The sequence below is a fragment of the Cyprinodon tularosa genome, unplaced genomic scaffold (genome assembly GCF_016077235.1).
Source record: "Cyprinodon tularosa strain WSP-4 unplaced genomic scaffold, ASM1607723v1 ctg454, whole genome shotgun sequence".
Lineage (NCBI taxonomy): Eukaryota > Metazoa > Chordata > Actinopteri > Cyprinodontiformes > Cyprinodontidae > Cyprinodon > Cyprinodon tularosa.
Window position 1 is genome coordinate 92,285 of NW_024039179.1, and position 21,566 is coordinate 113,850.

Here is a 21,566-nt window from a genome sequence, read left to right on the forward strand (position 1 = left end):
GAAGGTTTAACTGGAATCCCAAAAATTCCCCATCAACTCCCACACCGGTGGCCCGGCTGAACTCTGACTGGTTCTTTGCTGATGACTCTGCAGCTAAAGGCTTCATCATAATGTTCCCAGTACAGATTTAGATCAAAGAGTAGCAGTGACAGTGGCGGACTTAGCCATTCTGGGGCCCCAGGCAATCTTTAGCCAGGGCCCCTCCTCCAAGACAGCGATCATGTTCCAGTGTGACAGATTCTGTAGAGTTAAAACCACAGTGTTCAAACTGCAATACGGTGAATCAAAAAGCAGCACAATCGTAGCTTTTACTGTAGGTGCTCTCCTGGCATCCTTAGCTGAAAAACTAGATGCTTATTCTACAGAGATCAAGGACAAATATACATGTTGGTCTGGAGAGAGCTGTAATTTTGTGGGCACGCACCCCAGAGCTTAATACCACGTGGTTTTTAGCTCCTTAAAGGACTGGATGATAAAGGTGAAATATCACTCTGTATCTCCTCTTTAGGGAAAATATACAAAATGTCCTTGCTACTTACAAATGTGTAAATAATGCAGATTTTGTTGCAGCAATAAATGTGTTTAAATTGATATTAAACAGAACGTTGAACAAAAATGTTACAATGACATTTTGTTCTTTAATATTTTTAGTAGCTAAAAGATGAAAAAAACCTTTCACTGAAGATCATCAGGCTTCCTAGTTATTTAGAAAAACCTTTATCTGAAATCTTTTATCATTCTAATAAACAAGTTTTTAAAGACAGTGTATCCCAAATGTCCTAAAATCACATTTGATTATGTCATTTATGATGAGAGATTTCCAAACATTTGATTAACACTCATTAAAGCATCTGTAGTACCTATAAAATACTTTCTGTAGAGAAAAAGGCGTCAACTTTCGGGGTTTAAATATAATTTAGAGCCTCATTTCTTTTACCCTTTTTTTTTTCTTTTATCAGTATTAATATCAACATAAGTAATGATCTTTGTTTTTTTTTTTTTTTTTATAATTTTTTATTTAGAAAGACAGATTTCCATTACATCAGTAATCACAGCTTCAAGCATTCAAGATTATAATAAAGATATAAGCAGAAAGTCCAAGTGATTTTGTCCGTGTTGCCTTTCTGGTATTTTTAACAGAATATCACTAACGTAGTTGTAAAGATAACAAAAAATGAACAGAATTAAACAGTAATGGGGATTGCACCACCTCGAGTAATAAAAACCACAAAGACATTAGAGGGCAAGACATATTTCAGAATAACAATCAAATGAAGTCGGATCTAACTGGTTTCACGTACTCAGTCCATTTGGACCAAATCTTATAAAACTTTTCTTTTTCTAATTGGAGGGAAAAACAGATCCTTTCCATCACATAAATCTGGTAAACAATTTCAATCCATTCATCAATAGTGGGTGGGTCTGGTTTCATCCATTTCCTCGTGATGGCCTTCTTACTGGCAACCAGTAGTGTAGCCAGAAGTTTTTTGTCTTTGTTTGTCCATGTGTCCAATTGTAGATTTCCCAGGTACAATGTTTCACATTTTAATGGAATACTTACATTGAATATATTTTCAATATGTTTGTGGAACTCTTCCCAATATGGTTTTATTACCTGACAGTCCCAAAAAATGTGAAAGTGGTTCGCTCCTTCAGACCCACAGAGTCTCCAGCAGGCGTCCCCATTGTTTTGATATCGTCTCTGAATGGGTGTAACAAAAAATCGCATAATGTTTTTCCAGCCGAACTCCCGCCATGTGTTTGATCTGGTCGAGACCCACTGCAATTGACAAACATCCTCCCAGCTCTCTTGTGAGATTTTAACCTTAATTTCTTTTTCCCACTTCCTCTTAATGTATTCTGTATTCTCTTGTTTAGACAGCTGTATGGCCTTATATAATTTGGAGATGATTTTGCCGTCTGATCCGGGTTTAATTAGTGATAAAAATGCCTCCATGAAACTTGACTCGCTCTTTTTCAGCACCTCTTTAAGGTTACTGTTGAAATAGTGTCTCACCTGCAAGTACCTAAAGAAATCCTCTTTTCCCAGTTTATGATCTTTCTGTAAGGTTTCAAAACTTTGAAATATCCCTTTGTGGACAAATGAATAGTAGGAAGTTAATCCTTTAGAGATCCATAGTTTCAATCTGTCATCCAGTCTATTTGGTGCAAAATCCGAATCATAGGCACACCACCTCATGATTTTAGACGCGTCTCCTATTCTGCAAATTTTAGCCAACTCCTGCCATGACTTGAAAAAACTACCTGTTATGGAGTCATCTGGGATCTGCTGTTCTTCCTGTAATTTATAATCATAAAGAAGGGCTGTTATTGGGATTCCTGTTATTGTCGTGCCTTCTATTTCTTTCCAGGCTGCGGTGTATGATGGTGAACAGAGACAGACTAAAGGTCTCAGCTGGGCTGCATGATAGTATTCCTGTAGACAGGGAAGGCCCATCCCACCCTTTTCTTTTTTTAATTGCAAAGTTCTAAACTTAATTCTGGCCTTTTTACCCTGCCATAAATACCTCGCTATTAATCTATCCCATTCTAAAAACTGTTGAGGTGGGATTTTGACTGGTAGACATTGAAATAAGTAGAGCATCTGTGGAAGGATGTTCATCCTGATGGATTCTATCCGGGAGCTTAAACTTAAAAAAGGAATAACGTTCCATCTATGTAAGTCTGATTTTATTTTCAAATTTAGTGGTCCATAATTTTTATCAAACAGTTTTGAGAGGTCTTTCGGTAGTGAAACACCCAAATACTTGATAGATTCAGCCTCCCAATTCCAATTGTACACAGTTTTAATTGAAGGCGGTGGATCATAGTTAAATATTAATACCTGAGTTTTATTTATATTTATTCTATAACCAGAAATTAAACTGAACTCTTCGAGCAACATCATCAGTTTTGGTATAGTCTGTGTGGGCTGTGTTATACTTATCAATAGATCGTCAGCGAACAAGGATAGTTTTTGCTCCCCAGATGTCATTGTAACCCCTTTTATATCCGGCCTCTGCCTGATCAGTTGGTTCATGGGCTCAATAAACAAGGCGAAGAGAAGTGGCGACGCACAACACCCCTGTCTCGTTCCCCTTTCCAAGATGAATGAATTTGTCAGGTCTCCGTTAATTTTATTTCTAGCCGTTGGTTTACTATACAATGATTTAAATGTGTCAATTATTGTTGTATGAAATCCAAATTTTGAGAGCACGTTATATAAAAACGACCATCCCACCGAATCAAATGCTTTCTCTGCGTCTAGGCTTAATATCAACGCCTCTAGTTTTTGCTGTGTGATTTCTCTCATAATGTGCAATGTTTTCCTGATATTATCTTGGGTCTGTCTTTGTCTGACAAAGCCAGTCTGGTCTTTGTGTATCAGAGCTGGTAATATGACTTCTATTCTTTTTGATAATATGGAGGTGAAAAGTTTATAGTCATTGTTTAGGAGACTTACAGGGCGATAACTCCCGCAATCCAACTTGTCTTTCCCTTCCTTTGGTATGATTGAAATCACTGCCTCTCGCCATGAGGGGGGAATGTTTTTATTTTCTAAAACCCAGTTGAATGTTTTCTCTAATATAGGAATTAATTGGTCTTGCATAACTTTGTACCATTCTGTAGTGAATCCATCTGTCCCTGGAGATTTTCCCTTCTTGGTTCTCTTGATTGCTGATTGAATTTCCTCTTTTGTAATTTTGGATATTAATTTCTTATTTTGTTCGTCAGTGATCGTTGGAAGATTGATCTTTTCCAGAAAGGTATTGATCTGGCTGTCGCTGCTTGTATTTGGTTGGGTATATAGTGTTTTATAGTATTTTTGGAAGCAGTTTTTGATCTCTTCTGGATTAGTTTCTATTTTCTTTGTTACATTGTTTCTTATTTTGTGTATAGTTCTGTTGGCTTGTTGTTTTCTTAACCTATATGATAAAAGTTTCAGGGATTTTCCATTTGTCTCATAGTATTGGTGTTTTATAAAAGTAAGCTTTTTTGGATTTCATGAGTGTTTATTTCTTCTATTTCTTTTTTTAGTTTTTTAATTTTATGTTTGGTATTGTCACCTTTGGGAGACTTTGCATGTTCTCTCTGTAGTCTTTTCAGATCCTCTTCTAATTCCTGCAGTTTATTTTCTCTGATTCTTTTCTCATATGATGTTATGGATATGATTTTACCCCTAATCACTGCTTTTAAAGCATCCCAGACTATAGGAGGAGTCACTTCATCGTTATCGTTTTTTTCTAAATATAAGTTAATTTCACGTTTTAGTTTATCCTTGATTTCAGTTTTGTTCATAATGTTAGAGTTCAGTCTCCACAGAGTGGACCTTCTCCTGTTATTCAGCTGGATTGAGATGTATATAGGCCCATGATCTGAAAGAGTGTTAGGTCCTATTTCACAGCTGTTTACCCTAAAAAGATCTCCCTTGAACATAAAGAAGTAATCTATGCGGGAGTAGACATTGTGAGCGTGTGAGTAGTGTGAATAATCTCGTTTATTTGGGTTTCTTTCTCTCCAAACGTCCACGAGCCCCAGCTCACTCATCCAGGTATTTAATCTCCTGCTAATGTTTTTTGTATCGGGTTTCCCATTTGATGAATCAATTTTTGGATTTAGTCTGATGTTAAAATCTCCACCACATATCAGAATCCCCTTGCTTTTTGTTGTCATTACATCGACTATTTGTTTATAAAAGGACCAGTCACTTCCAGGTGGAATATACACGTTAAGGAGAGTTATCACCATTCCTTCTATTTTTCCTATAACCATTACAAATCTTCCTTCATTGTCGTTATATTCTGAGATGTGCTCGTAATTTACAGCTTTGGATATGAGGGTCGCCACTCCTCTTCGCCTCCCCGATCCATGTGAGGAGAAGTAAACATGCTTAAATCCTCGTTTATTTAGTTTAACATGTTCTGATTCGTTTAGGTGCGTCTCTTGCAAAAAAGCAATTTGTATTTTATCTTTTTTTAATTTTGATAAGATTCTTTCCCTCTTAACTGGATTGAGTACTCCATTTATATTAAAAGATGCTACTTTTAAAGATCCATTTTGCATCTAATTCCCCTCCATCTTACTCAGAAATCTGGTGCATTTCCCCCTCCCCACGAGAACCAGCAGGGAACAAACAATGAACATAATAAACATAAAACTGAACAGTGTGTGTCCATGTAACTTCCTAGGTAGGGGTCTATTAACCTGACCCTGTTGATTCCCCACAAGGGGTTCGAAGGGAAAACTCCCCCTCCTCCGACCGGAGGGAGGGGCCCTTACCTGCCACAGTCGCATGTCGGGAAAAAAGAAAAAAAAAAAGAAAAAGTCCCGATCAAACCGGATTATTCTATAATTAGTTTCCACCACTAGCTACGGATCTGGTTGAAGATGTTTCACAGTTCGTCCCGCCGTCGTTAGTTTGGAGAGGATCCGCTAGGTCCCGGAGGGAGCCGCAGATGTTCTCCTGAAGGCTCGCAGCTTCTCCTTGTAGCCGGCACCGCGGCCGGCTTTGAATGCGCCTCTCGCCGCTCGTCTCTCCACTCTCGTCCAGGACAGTTGCTGCACCTTCTCCATGAGTGTCTCCGGAGGCTTGATGGTTGACACGGTGAAGCCTCGTCTCAGCAGGTCCTCTGATGCCTCCTCTGCCGTATCATAAGTTTTGGTTCCCTCTTCATATCGAACGCGCAGCTTCGCGGGGAAGAGGGTCTGGAAGTGGATGTTGTTTTCCTTCAAAACTTTGCGGATCTCTGTATATTCTCTTCTTCTTTTAAGTATGAGTGGTGGATAGTCATGGTCCAGGTTTATGTGGTTTTTTGGCCATTCAAACCCCTTCCTCTGCCAGGCCTTGCGGAGTATCATCTCTTTAGTTTTGAAGCTTAAGAACTTAATAATGATGGAGCGCGGTTGCGCGTCGGCTGGTGGCTGCGGTCCCACTGACCGATGAGCTCTTTCAATGTGAAGTTCAGGGGTGTCCTCATTTAACTCAAGACCTTGGCGTAGCAGGGTTTCGACGAATGAGATCATGGTCGATTCCTTCTCGGATCCCTCCGGTACCCCATACATCCTTATATTTTCGCGTCTGGATCTACTCTCTAGATCCGTCAGTTTGTCCTCCATCTTAGCGTGTAGCTTTAGCATAGCCGTGATGACCTCCTCCGTATTTTGAATCCTTTCTTCTGCCTTCTCCATACGCCCCTCCACCTCCTCCATTCTTGTGTTTATCTTAGCAATTTCTTCTTTTATCGTCTCTAATTGTTCTTTATTTTCTTGGCGAAACCCTTTTAGTTCCTGCAAGATCAACTCGGTGTCGGTCATTTTTAGGCGCTGCTTCTCGAGGCTTGCTAGCTTCACTCGTTAGCGGCTATTTGTTACTGCGTCTCTTCTCTCTCACCTTCTCGACTTTAGTCGGCGTTTATGTCTCGAAGTGGTGGTACAGACTTGCCCCCTTTTAAAGTTATTATATTGAGATGTTTACTTGGGTTATATGGGGGAAATTTCTCTAATTACTCCAGTTCAACCAGGAGCGCTCTCACTATGCGGCCATTGTGATGGTGGTCCAAACCGGAAGTCCATCTTTGTTTTTAAAGATAATTGAAAACATTTTTTTTGTCAGAGTACATTTAATTATTTAAATATTCATTTAAATACTTAAACAAGTCCTATTTTGTGAATATATTTACATAATATATGCAATTCCACTTATATTCAATTTTTTTTTATAATCATCTATAAATAAACCTACTACACCATTTACTAATGTATTGAACTGAGGCCCGGCTATGGATGGATCACATTTAATACATGGAGGATTAAAGCAGCCCTGAACCATATGCAAAGCCACGCAGACATGAACCAATAGGCATCCTCTCTCTCACAGGGGGATGCAGCCGGAAGCAAAGGAATAGGGGTCAGAGCTTAGAAGGAAAAGGGGCCGGGGTTCATTCTATCGTTGCATTTTCAGTTAATCTCCTCAGTCGTTCTCTACGGTATCTTACTTCCTGAATATGACTCGTGTTTTTCTTTTTCCCCCCAGCAATGAAAATATATTTAACTCCTTATAGGGTAATAACACACTATCCAGTTTTCTTAAACTGACTGTTATCCCTGTTAACCTTGCTCCATTGTCACTGTCCGTGGAGAACTTAGCGTATCAACAAAAACATGAGCAGATCCCTCTGTGAAGGGGATGAAACAGGATTTCAGGGGGCGGGTGAGGGGTTGGCGGGTGAGGATCTCCTTCCTCTCCTGTCTGGGGGAGTGAAAAGAGCTCTGGAATGCAGTCAGAGTGCAAAACTGCGAGGCAGACATGAAACAGGGGGAGGGGATGGCTTTGGAGTGCAGGCAGAGGTTACAGTTACCGAGTAAAAACAGCTGACCTAATCATCTTTTATTTGTTGTCGAAACATAAAAAATGAACCCTGTGTGCATACATAACGTCTGCCAGGTATTTATGAGGATATACTCACAGCCATGGTAGGAGGCAGGAGAGCCCTCTGATCTGCCATATTCTTCGCTGTAGGATGTGGAGAGGTTGGGCTGGGATGAGCCTCGGCCAAAACCCATCTGAGTGCCCCCTGTGGACACCTGGGCCATACGCTCCTTAGTCTTCAAAGCCTGAGACCTAGCAAGACAGGAGCAGGGAATATTCAGATTATCCTGGTGCCATTTCCAATCTGAGCAGGTGAAATAGTCAGAGAGAAGACACTGAAAATAGCAAAGTCCTCTGATGATTTAGAACCGATTTTCAACAAATCAATTCAAAAGATGTCTGATATTTCTACTACATGAACCAAACAGACTGGTACTGATTGAATTGATGGGAAAAAAGACATTTAAATGGAAAGATTGATTGATGGACCAATCACTTTAAAAGTAGAGAAAGATGAAACATTAATGGAAAAAAATGCATACAGACAGACAGACCATGAGGAAAGAGAGAAGGCATGGACTACAAATGAAAAAGGAAAATCAATAGATGAAGTGATGGACTCATAAATGAAGAGATGAACAAATGGAGATGAGGAGGAATGGACTGAGTCAGAGACGAATGTATGGAGGGATTGCTAGAGAAAGAAATTAAGCGGATACAGGATCGTATCAGGCTTAAATGTCCACCGACAACAAATTGGTTCTTAATTTTGTCTGAACATTCTCACCTCTCCCCTTTAAGTCGTTCCTCATCTTTGAGTAGGACCACCAGCTGCTTGCTCTTCTCCCTCACGTTGATGCCCTGATCTTTGCCGTCTTTGTCGATGTACTGGAAGTCTTTCAGGGTCTGGATGGCGAAGATGTTCTCCTTGCACTGCAGCGCCACCCTCTCTGAGCCCGTCTTGATCAGGTAGTCGAGCAGCGTGAGGGCTTTGTAGACGTGGCGCCAGTTCTTCCCGTGGTCGTTGAGCCGCTTCCAAATCATGTTCATAATCTCGCTGAAGGCCACCACGTTGTAGGTGAGGTCGGCGATCTCGGACATGAGCGAAGACGACGGGCCCCAGGGGTCGTTGGAGGTGGCCTCTCTGACTTTCTTCTCGGCGTCAGAGTAGTTGTTGACCACGTTTTTCATCTGCCGGCGGATGGTGCTTGGCATGTTGGCGGTAAAGTTGACACAGACAGCAAGAAATGAAGGAGGAGAGGAGCTTGGGCTTGAGAAGTAAAAAAAAAAAAAAAAAAAAAAAAAAATTTTATCCTGGAGGAAAAATTGGTGTAGTCCTCTGTCACTGCACAGCAGTGGTTGGGTTGTTTTGATGTCTATCGTTTAGTATTAATAGTGTTGGATATGCTTAAGAGGTCTCTCCAGGCCAGTGCAGTGTTCCCGAGTCCTCCAGAAGAGCGCCTGTTAAAACCATCTCCACACATGCGGAGCAGGCAGTACACAAGACCACGCCATCAACTGAAAGAGAGGCAGATGGCAGATACGTTTAAGAGGGGGGAAGCAAAAAAAAAACCCCAAAAAACATTAAATAAAACACTTTAAATCGCTTTCTGGCTTAAAAACATTTAACTGCACAACAAAAAGAGATAATAATGACATATCAGCTACATCTCCACACCGAGCAGCTCTCCTGAATTCACCACAGTGACCCTGAATTTACACGCCTTAAACAATAAGATCACCCTGAACTATATTTATACAAGCAGCTGTAGTGGCTTCCGTTCTGAAACTAGACAAACATGTTTCATACTTTCAGACTGAGATAAGCATTTTCCATGCCTGCCCACTTTAAATCACACAGGGTCTGGGTGTCATACTGCATATCAGCTTTCAAAATATCACTTAGATTTACAGTAACATGACACAATGGCAAATTATATGGTAGGGTTCTGAAAATGTGCAATGTCTAAAGAGTTCGTTCTGCATATTCAAGCCTCTCAGAGGAATTCGGGTGGTAAAGTTGGACAATTGTTGGGACTGTAGGTCAATCAAATGAAATAAATGTGATAATTTACTAGTATTAATGTGGAGTCAGTATATTTACAACCTGAAACATGTTAGAGACCAATGGTTCTTCAACTGTGGCAAAGGTATGACCTCAGCTCCTTAGGCTGCTTGTAGTAACGTTGATCCCTTGTTTACAAGAAAATTATGTAACAAAATGACTGAGTGTAAAGCCCATGCAATTAAAACACATGCAGCCTAAAAGACGCATTGATCCATTGATTCATAAGAAAAGTCCATTAACTTCCAGCACAAACTGAGGCCATGCTAAAGTCCAAACTGTGGGGAGCGCTGTCCACACCATGTAGATGTGTTTGAGGTCCAAGCTTCAAAACGCAATGAGATGAGATAATTGTTTAGCACAGTGTCCACTTTAATTACTAGTAACAAATAAAGCTGGTAATAGATTTTTTTTTACTTTGTAGACTCTACAGCGACTCTTTAATTCAATGAAGCTATACAACACAGTGTAAAGATTTAGTTAGATTAAAGGAACAGAAAAAAGACCAAAATTAGATTTTATGCAAGTATGATCAACATTAAATGCAAGGCAGTAGACAAGTACTATATAAAGAGTCAGATTTGCTATTTAAGTTTGTTAAAAAAGAAAAACAATGAAGCCCCACTGTGGTAGCATATGGCTAAAGAGCAGATTATGCTTCCGCAACCGCACACATCAAATGTCGCTTGCGTCTGGTCGCAAACCACTTTTGCTGGTATGTTTCTGCACCGTCGGTCTGGGATTTCTTGGGATACACAGCAGTTTCCTGCCAAAGGGCAAGGGGGAGCCTATTCGAGAACTCGCGAGCACTTTGGCGGATGGTGACGAGAACTTTGTCAGCGCCGGCGGGAGTGTTTATCTTCAAAAACACCAATGGCACGTCTGCAAAATATCAGTGTCAGGGAGATGGCTCTAGAGTTGCTAGACATCGAAGAGGAACAGGTGCTGTTAAAAGAGTCTGCAAAAAGACTGATTAACCTTTCGTCGTAGTTGTCCACTGTAGTTGTTCCTCCGTTTTTAAATAATGCCGCACCACGGAACAGAATCGAGAAGGACGACCACACAGACAGCCGGAAAGGCAAACCAAGGACCAATCACAGCTGCTTTTTGTCTGCGCACTTCCATTTGAGGTCTACGCGGGTTTGCGACCATCCGACGCATAGTCAGGATTTTTTTTTTTTGAGGTACACACAGAGACAAGATTTGACGGTTGCTGTTTCAGCTATAAAAAAGTGTGTTAATTAAGAGGCTAGAATAGGGATAAAGTTGGAGAAGTATGTTTCAGTGATGGATGTTTGTTTAGGAGTTAGGGCCATAACTTATGACATAGTACCTCCCAACATAACCTTACATTCATCCTGTGATATAACGGACTGTTTCCTCTGACCCGCTCAGTGTTAACCAACCCGGTGACATGATGTGACGGCTTAGGAGTATTACAACATGGGGACCAATCTAAAAAAATTATAAAACAATGCTCTGTTTTCTTTTATTTTACGTTTAAAGTACAGTTATTGATAAAAGTAAGACATAGTCTTTGGTTTTTGTTATTTTATTGGTTGACCATTTCATTTTCACTTGGTAAATTTATTAAAAAGGTCTAATCAAAATTTGTATTTCCTTTTTTTATGTACGTTTCATACAGATAAATCTTGTTAAATCTTGACCTGTTATATAGCCTCATTGAATGAAAGAGTTGCTGTAGAGAGGACTTCCTCCTTTCTTCTGTTATACTGTGTAGCTGAAGTAAATCAGGACACTCTATAATGCAGTAATAGAAGCTCACCCAAAAAAAGTTTAGCCTCTTTTTGGGCCTTCCTCATCACATCTGTTGTGTCTGTAACTCAAGACCCTGATAGGGAAATCTCAAACCGTCTTCACTAGGTCTGGACAATAATTCAATAGCAATATACCTTGAATATAATTTTATTAAATAACAATATGACATTTGAACATATTTCTGGTATTTCTATATATGCTGCCGTCTGTGGTTACAGCATTTGACACTGATTCCTGTCTACGTGTGGGATGACTCACACCAGACAGGGAGCTTTGAAACTGTCGGCTGCTCTAGTGGTTCTGTTCATCCGCTAAGCTACAACGGGCTAAATTTTAGCTACAAAATGATAACGTGACCAAACGTTCCCCGTTTTAAATTAACTATAGTTGGCAAAAGCAGTCACCGAAAATGTCTATGACTCAGGCTTTTGTGCGAGAAAAAAAATGTGCAGACCATGTGGAAAGCATGTTGCACATAAACAGCTGGTTGCACCGATTAAAATGAGTGTAGAAAAGCCGTACGCAGCCTTTAATAAGGGGAAGGGCAAGCTGGTCACCACTGAAATGGAGCCATCCTGTGATATTATCGCATGTCTGACCAGTGTAATTTTATTTTGACTGAGCTGATCTTTGGTGAGATAAAGGTTTGGTTAAAACATTGCTGTGCTCAGGTTTAAAGGAATAGTACACCCAAAACATGATTAGCCTTCATTTTCTACTCACCCCCATGCTGAACAACACTCTGGAGTACTTTTTTAATATCTCAAATGCATCTGGAGATCTGGGAGGCTTCTTGCTGTCTGCTGACATTCAAATAATGGAGGTCTATGGTGACCGAGACAGAAAGGTCCATAAAAGTCCACAAAAAACGTGTCAATATTCCTCCATACTGCTCGTCCAATGTATTCCAAGTGTCCTGAGTGGGTAGCATCCAGAATTTACTCGAAACGAAGTCATTTAGAATGTTTTTAGAGCATAAACAGTAGTGTATAGGATTTCCTGAAAGCGCGCACATGCGCGATCACGACGCTACGGAAGCCGGCAGACCAAAGCAGATGAAAGTGCGCATTCAGCGTCTGCTCTTCCAATAATGCAAGCGTAGAAGAAGAAATGCGCTGTTTACCTGTGCAAAGAAAGAAACAACGAAAGAAAAATGTCTGAGGACTTCAGTGTTGAGGAAGAGCATGAGTTCTTTGCCGAGCTGAATGCACTGGTTTGGTCTGCCGGCTTCCGTAGCGTCGTGATCGCGCATGTGCGCGCTTTCAGGAAATCCTATACACTACTGTTTATGCTCTAAAAACATTCTAAATTACTTTGTTTCGAGTAAATTCTGGATGCTACCCACTCAGGAAACTTGGAATACATTGGACGAGCAGTATGGAGGAATATTGAAACGTTTTTTGTGGACTTTTATGGACCTTTCTGTCTCGGGCGCTGGGCACCTCCATTATTTGAATGTCAGCAGACAGCAAGAAGCCTCCCAGATCTCCAGATGCATTTGAGATATCAAAAAAGTACTCCAGAGTGTTGTTCAGCACGGGGGTGAGTAGAAAATGAAGGCTAATCATGTTTTGGGTGTACTATTCCTTTAAATCTGTTTATTTTTTCTAAAACTAAGTTCAAAATAAGCCCAAAATAAGCTTTTTAAATAAATCAAAAACAGAACACACGTCAAAGATAGGGGTAATGAGACCTCTGACAGAAAGAGTAGGACAATTCTTAGGAGGAGTTTTTTTTTCTTATTAATCGTGGACCTTCAGTCTGCATTTTCAAAGCTTGTTAGGAGTTGTTTTGTTAATCTATTAAAAATGATTTTGCAGACAGTCTTTTACTTTTACTTGTGTTTGTCTCCTTGGACATATGGCAGCCAATCACAAAATTAGAAGAGGAATAATAAAAACTAAAAGAGACTAGAAATATAAAGGAGAGATTATTACCTGGTTAAATGTGCATTTCATCTGTTGAAATTGTACTTCCAAAATAAAAAAGATTGCTTTTTAAAAAGTAGTTTCTAAAACAGTATCATGGAGGATTTTTATGGTCTTGGCTAGGGCTGGGCGATATGGAAAAAAAACTATATCACGATATGGATTATTTTATATCACGATAACGATATATATCACGATATACCACAACTGATGTTGCATTTTATGTTTTCATAGTCCGTCAGATGGACAGGGTTGAAAAAAATCTTTCATCGCCTATTTTTTACCCATCATCTTGTTTCCTAATATGAGAATCCCAACCCCAAACCAAGAACACCAGTTATGCAATTTGCGGCCATGACAGTGAACAGTGAAAAAGTTTATCACGATAGAAAAAATAGAGGAGAAAGGTCACGATAGACATGTTTCTCTCGTCCTCACGATATATATCGCCATATCGCCCAGCTCTAGTCTTGGCATAAATATTTTCAGAGGTTTTTGAGGGTTCTGCTGTGGGCTAATGGCCACAACTGAGGCTTTTTTACTTTCTACATCAAAATTGAAAATGTAATGACTGAAATTAAGAACTTTATCATAATCTAATTTATTTTTTGGCCATATCGTCTAGCTCTACTCTTCAGAAATCCCCCATTTATAGGCAGTTACATGCCACTAACCTTCTTCCCCAAGTCCACAATCAGCTTTTCAAGCCTGGTTTATATTAAACGCACAGAGGAGGCTGCAAGGCTGCGCCTCCAAGTGACACAAACACATCATCAATGGCCCTGCGCATGGATCTCCCTTGCTGCTGCAGCACCTGCTTGTGCACCTTTGATTACTTATAATTTGTCACAGACCACATCCCTGATCCATTCACTGAAAAAACTTTATAACTCATTACTTAAAACACCAAAGGAAAATGGTAACAGAAGAGGAAAAGGTAAGAGGAACATAACTATTAGACATAAAATTAGACTGCACACATTAAAATCAAAAACAGTATGTAGGTTAAATTTTATATGCTTCTGAAAAGACTTTAAAAAGCCTAAAACTTTGCAAGAAACAGAATCAAATGGTTAACAAATGATTAATTGGTTAAGTCACACAGCCATTTCTGTTGTGTGTGTGAAATGTTTCCTCTCATATCTATATATCCGCTTGTTATGTAATGAACTGTGTTTTCGGAAAATACTTTGCCAAGGTCAGTATCAGGTATAAACATTTGCAGTGCTTATTCAGTCAGACAGACCTGTGCAACACCCCCGCAAGCACCACTACAATTTCATTTTTAGCCTTAATTGTACTGATGAGCAACTTAGGAGGATTGAGCAAAGGATTGCTCCTGAGTAAACAGCAAAATGTCAGTCGTTACCTGCTCATCCACAAGGAACAATTCCTGCAATGTCAATGACTCAATGCGATCAGCTGGCTTTCCATGCTGCAGATGTTTCCTGCACAATAGTCAGCCACTCTACTTTTTCCTTTTTGATGCCCCTCTAAGTTAGAACAGGGCTCAACTTACATGATGGATATAATACAATTAACTAATGTAACGCAGGAATCAATTTAAACAAACAAGAAATATCTAATAACAAATTTATCAAAATATTGACAATTACAAGGAAAATAATAATGAAATAAACTGGGGCCAAAAAGACATCCAAAGAGAGAGAATTATATTTAAAAAAAAAAGATCTGAAACTAAAAAGAAATGTTTTAAACTTGTTTTCAGGTTGAATGTTTCTTAAGCTGCAAACTGCAGCTGGTGTGGATTGATGACTGAGAGCTTTGGCACCTGAATCAGGGAGCACATTCAAGTATGGGCCAACACAAACAAAGGTGCTAATATCAGCCAAAAACATCGGCCAGCCGATGTATCCGTCTATCTCTAGTGCCTCATCACCAGGCCTGAAGGTAAAACTCTTCTCTTTCAGCAGCCCCTGAACGTCCCTGGTCATAGGAGCTTTAGCTTAGACTAGGTTTGTGTGTTGTTTTTTTTGTTTGTTTGTTTTTTTACAGTGACATTATTGCTACAGTTCTTAATATACAGAGTAAACAGTTAAAAGTCCTTCCAAATCTGCGCTTTCAAAAACCCCCAGTTGGTCCTACTAAAATGTTCCTGAAATTGCTATGAGGTTCCATCTGGCTAAGTTTCAACTGCCTTCACTGTTAAAAAGTAAATGGCAATTGTTGTTCTAACACACAATTGTATTGTAATTCGACTCAGAAATATAAATTTGACATCTAACAAATAAATACACGTTTGCCCAACTCAAATTCTCAGAAGTTGGTTTAACAAGGAGTTTTAAATCGCCTATACAAGATTTTTTGAGTTCCCTCAACTGTAAACTCATGGGCATGCGCACTGCTTATGTTCATGGACACGCCCACTACGGTACGGGGTTTCCTATCGGTTTCTTCAAGGGCACAGCCTTTTTCCCTCGCATTTGAGAAGATTGGCTGACATTGTGCTTTTATGCATCTGGAGAACCACGGAGGAACGACCCTGGGACCTTACCAGTTTTCTGAATCTTTTCTTTTCCTGGTGAGTGCTGCAAAGTACAGCCAGTTAGCGGTTAGCTCCGTGAGTTAGCATTCCCTTGTGGTGTATTGCCACCGAGTTGAAGCATGAGTTTGCATGTTTTTCACGTTCTGATGAAAGGAAAAGCCGCGCGCGTGCGTGTTTATAATGCGCGTGTGCGCGTGCGTGTTTATGTCGCGCATGTGCGGGTGAGTGTTTATCCAGAGAAAAGAGTGCCTGTTATTTTCATTGTACAAATGAAAAGAGACATTAAGTTGAGTGTAATAACTTATGAAATTTCTAAATTGTTTTATGTAGTGCAGTGTTGTTGCACTTAGGCACAGAATATTACAAGACTACATTATTTTACTTTCTTAATCTGTGTGGGTATTTACTGTTTAGCTGTAAGTGGTTTTATAATTATTTACATGTGGATTTTTTGCTTTCATGATTTTATTTGCTTTACAAGAAAAACAGTGACATTAACATTTTATATGTTAACCCTGTAATGCAGCAGTTAATTCGTAATGAGTTAGAAAAGTTACATTACACACTGAAATTTATCATACTTGGAGAGATATAAACTGTACAGTTAAGAACAAGAAGTGAATGGATTTAACTAAGCCCTGTTGTGCTATGCAGGCAGGGTTTTTTGGATACCCTGGATTCTGGATTCTCTCCTTAAATGGAGATGGCGAGCCAACCGTGTGAACATCTGGATTTGGACTGAAGAGAAGGATTTGGACAAAAGAGGACTTTCTTTTCTTGCATTCATCGTCCTGTCGGAGTGGTAGGACAAAAAAGAAAAACTCAGAGATAAAAAGGGAAAACCTTTTTCTATTTCCGTTGGGAAACAAGACATTTTATTTCATTTTATTTTTTTTAAAGGGTGCACCCATTTTAAAGAGACTACAATTGAAAAAACAAACTCAAGGCCGTCCAAATTTGTAAAACTGTTATTTTTTCATATATGTTAATACACTTACTTCACAAAAAATTACCTGTGTGTTTTCCTCTTACTAAATCGGTGTCTTACTGTTTTTTCCCTCATCATCACTCCCTCTTACAAATCTAGAACATTCTGGTCCAGTGTCAGGTTACTTTGATCTGTGCAGTTAAGATTATGTTGTTGAACATGGTTTTATACTGTATCTATTGATACAATGTTTGACTTGAAGCAATAAAAATGTTGTATTAACATAATTTTTTGTGTGTTGAATGATTGGTAGTGAAGATGATTGGTAGGACTAAAAAAACTGAGTTGATAGAACTCAACTTGCAGATAACACTACAAAATCTGAGTTTGTAGAACTCAAAATCTATATGTCAAACTCATAAAACAAAGTTGATAGAACTCAGAACTTAAAGGTGAAACTCAAAAACCTAAGTTGGTAGAACTCAAAATTTCTATGTAACACTCCAAAAACCTAAGTTGGCAGAACTCAAAAATCTTTGTAAACTCAACCACAGTGAATTTAAGTAAGGAAAACTCAAAAAACCAAATGCATCACGTTGCCTAGAAAATTTAAGTTCTGTCAACCTCTATTTTTTTTTCAGTGTTTAAGCTTTTTGGTGTGGCTTTTTTTCCAGTGGGATATATGTCAGAATCCATAATGTTGTAGTGAGAACAATTGAGCTGCTGGAAAAGCGACACACCTACTTATATGAAATGATCATCTTTCAGCTACATCATCTCATTAGATTTAAATGCTTCTAATCTTTTTCAGATTATATGGATCTTCTGACATGAAGCCTATTAAAATGTAATTTATATACATGTATAGTTAATTACGATAAAATCTGGCAGTAGTTCTCCATCACCAATCTGCCCCATAATGTGTGTGCGTTGTACAGAAGGGCCATGAAGGGCAGTAGATTTTCCCTCCAAGCTTTTTATTGATACTTTACAACAAAGGCGTGCATGATGGCATACACAAGTTTCAGACCCTGTTTATTACGAATGCATGTTTTATAAATTAGACCTTAGGTCACTAGCCACTTTCCCTTTTAATTCCCAACATAGCAGGACTTGGAAGATTGGTCTCAACTGTTATGTCAGTTTTTTTCTCATTTAGAAATGCCACATATAGTAAAATATTAGCAATAGTTAGCTGAAAAGATTGAATAAATGACAAATACCAATAGAGCAAATGCATTGTTTCCCAAACTGGTATCTAATTAAACAAGTTATTTTCATTCAACATGCTGTAAAAAATTTTGTTAACAAAAAATCATGAAAGTTTTAGCTTACTTTGGCAGGTTAAAATAAAATAGTATTTCCATTTTAATTGCAATGACAAGATATATACAGAATAATTAGCCAAGTACCAGAATGAGGTCATTTTCTATTGATTGATAGAAAATTGTCAACTTGTTGACCTGTCAGAAACAGAAACGCTGATTTTACACAACATTCAAGAAGTGAGACAAAAAAAAGAAATAAAAATCGCATCGATTTATTCAACCAATAAATAGCAGCAACACATAGATTTTTGATTCATCCATGAAAAGTGTAACCTGCAGCTCAGGTATAGATATGATTGTCTAGAATATACTGATTAGGTTGCATCCCCTGAAATCTACAGGTATGTAGAGGTGGTTTGCAACTACTTATATTTGCTTGAGTAACTTACATATATATATATATATATATATATATATATATATATATATAATAAAATCAAAATATTTTACAAGTAGTTTTCCTGTGCTTTTATTTAAGTAAATATTTTGAAGTAACACACATTTTATTTTTGTTAATTTTCTGGCTTTTCTCCCCACTATGGGTCATTTTATACATTGAAGAACATGTTTTTAATAAAAATCCACTAGACACAGACATGTATATTAGTTTTCTTCTTTCGCTATAAAGTTTGATGTATCAATGATATGTTCTGCTGTGACAACAGCAAATCATGTGAATTTAGTGTAAACACATTTTCACTGAAGGTACTTAAACCTGTACCTGACAGGAAAGATACATATGTATGTTCCCTACAGCTCATACTGGTTTCCTTAGGTCAACGTTAAAAACTATTTATTTGGATAAAAAATGTTTCTGCAAAATGTTTCTGCCTGAATTTGTTATAGAATTCTGATATCTTATTCTAGTTATCAAAAGAGCAGAAACAATTAATTGAATTAATCGTGATAATCGATTATTGAAACAATTGTCAACTAATTTAGTAATCGATTGTTAACTTGCGTATAGACTGTAAAAAATGCCTTTAGCTGACAGAGCGACTCATTTAGAGTAGTAATTATATCAAAACTGTAAAGTTTGCATAAACATTTTGCATTTAAAATAAAAAAAAAATGCTCATCTGACAATCTGCTCTATCAACAACTCCTCAAGTGGAAAATATTTAGTTTCAGTTGGTTTAACTTTGTGAAAAAAAACTTCTTTAAGGAACCTTTGGCTATCTGGTTATTAATAATAGACACATTAATTGATTTGGAAAATAATTGTTACTTGAAGCCATAATTTATATGATTACATAATTTTTAAATATTGGATAAAATGTTATTGTTAGTTGTTACTCCATTTCTTGAATGAAAACCTTTAACTTGAGTAAAAATATGTTGGACGTTCTACTGTTACTTTAGTAAACTCTTTAGGTACTCTACCCACCTATTATGATACATACTTAATTTTATGAACACCTGTATTACATTAATTAATTGCATTCATAGGTTTTATTTTCATCTTGGAAGGGATTAGGAGAGTGAAAACACTCTAGTGGCTATTTACTTTTATCTACTTATCTCAGAAGTTAAACGTTTAGACATCTAAATTTGGAGTTCCCCACTTAGAGCTTATCACTGGTATAAACCTGTCACTTATCGTGTAATGTATTCTTTTCTTTTCCATTCTGATTCTGAAATATGTAAAATGTAGGCCTACTAGTTCATGTATGCTACAGCCAATATAAAATGTAAATAGCCCATCTTGTGATCACTTCCTGACATGTACTTAGAGTGAGAGTCAACTTAAAGCTGTGTAAGCTACACCTCCATGTTTCACATGAACGCTCTTGACCATGAAAACCTTTGTGTAGCATGGAAACACATGTAGTGCAATGAGTCTGCCATTCACCAAGTTGTGTTTTTAATACTCTAGTGTGACAGCCAGTTAGGAAGGAAAGAAAAAAAATTCTCTGAAATGTGAGGTTCGTTTGGAAACTGCATAATGCATACCGACTCTGGTGATCTTGCTTAAAGCACTCTAAAGGTTTTCTGTACCCTCGTCCGTAATCTAGGTAGACCGATGATGACTTGTGCAACTCTGCAATCTGATCTCTGCAGTGAGCATGCACTGACAAGCCCCATCAACAAGTGCTTTCACAATAATCTGATTTTCTTTTTTTTCCCGTTTCGTTGCAGATTAACTTAAGACTTTACAATGTCATGCGTACTTTCTTTAAAACCCATCAAGTGGCTATTTACACACTCATTTGTGCTTATTTAGAGGACTTCCTGTCAAGTAATACCACAGACAGACAGCTGAAGGCAAAACAGGAAAGGACACAAAGAGTGTATGTTTTTTGAGGGATAATAAAACATCTTGGCACATGCCATAAAATCACTTAACGCCAGCGAAACGTGATCCCTGCAAAGCACGCCCTTCCTTGAAAATCCCTCATCGCCCTCCTCCCTGCTGCATCCGCATGAATACAGCTAAGGCCTAATGACACATCTGCTGCTATAATCACCTATTCACCCAAAGCTGACAAGAGGAAGAGAGGAGAGTCTGTGCTGTCTATCCCGCCCCCCTCCTGCACCCCCCCTCTCCTCCCGGAATGGTGACCCCCCCATCCGACTTCCACAAGCAGACTCAGCTTTGCGCTGTCCTTCTGGGCTGCACTCAGAAAAGGCCTAGAAGACACAGCGGAGGGCTTGTGTATGTGATGAAATGCATACATGCATCAGCGTAAGTCAGCCATCTCTAAATGATTACTTCTGTCATCGGTCTTGCTATTTTCAGAAAGCCATTTCAAATAGAGGGGTAATTTAACCTAAAAATCTGAGTTCATGCTGCCTGACAACCTACTTCCTCTTCCTTCAATCTGGATGTATCTGCCTACCAGACTAGGGGAAAATAGTCTTTTTTTAGGTTTTTTTTTTTTTTTAAACAGTGTACAGCTTGTATTTATAGTGATTTTCATGAATTTTTAAAAAAGACCTGCCCTCTCCACTTAAATAAAAAGCACATGCACAACCCTGTACCCGTTACAGAGAGGGAACGCTTATTAAACGCGTGCGAGAGCATGCATGAGCCCATTTCTCCAATTGCACGATCTGTTTAAAAGTTGCTGTTTGCATCAGACAAGCTTACTTTCAAAAAGAAGATTTGCGATTTTTCCACTATGTCAGACTCACCACCGGTAAGTTAAAATGGGGATGAGCACGTAGGACGGCCTTATGTAAACATATCACCAGAATGATGGACAATTAGGAGCACCACTTATTTTGATGATCCACCAGGAAAAAGAACATCCTCCACTATACCTTTAAACTGTGAATTTAATTTCAAATTATTAGCCATAATAAATTACCTATTGTCCACCTTTCCCATGTTACACATCAAGGTTGTATGATGGTATGTGTTAGGAATAGAGTCAGAAATAGAATTTTTTGACTCACTGGCAAACTGGACTGGAGAATAAAAGTATTTACCAGCCAGAAAAGAAACATTATTTCTCTAAGGCATTATGTTACATGCAGACAAATTTACAGTAAAAGGTAAAGTAGTTTTACTGAATAAAGTTGTTATCAAGTGGGAATGCTTATGCTAACTAGTTTTCAACCGATTTCAACAATTTTGGTATCAAAACGTTCAGCTAGTTCAGGAGAATTGTGCTATGTCTTTTGGTAAAGATATTTTTTGTAGTTTTCGCGATATTCTGC

The 21,566-nt window shown here is 38.5% G+C and overlaps 1 protein-coding gene across 2 annotated transcripts in view; it reads right to left on the reverse strand.

Annotated features, from left to right (window-relative positions):
• The window catches only part of epn2 (epsin 2), a 43,681-nt gene that overhangs the window by 14,697 nt on the left and 7,418 nt on the right, over nucleotides 1–21,566 (reverse strand). For both annotated transcript variants that reach the window (XM_038300730.1, XM_038300731.1), the window contains exons 2-3: nucleotides 8,157–8,887; nucleotides 7,467–7,621 (exon numbers count right to left, since the gene is read on the reverse strand). In XM_038300730.1, coding sequence (XP_038156658.1) covers nucleotides 7,467–7,621; nucleotides 8,157–8,584 — 583 coding nt within the window. In that variant the 5' untranslated portion in view covers nucleotides 8,585–8,887. The remainder of the gene's footprint in view (nucleotides 1–7,466; nucleotides 7,622–8,156; nucleotides 8,888–21,566) is intronic.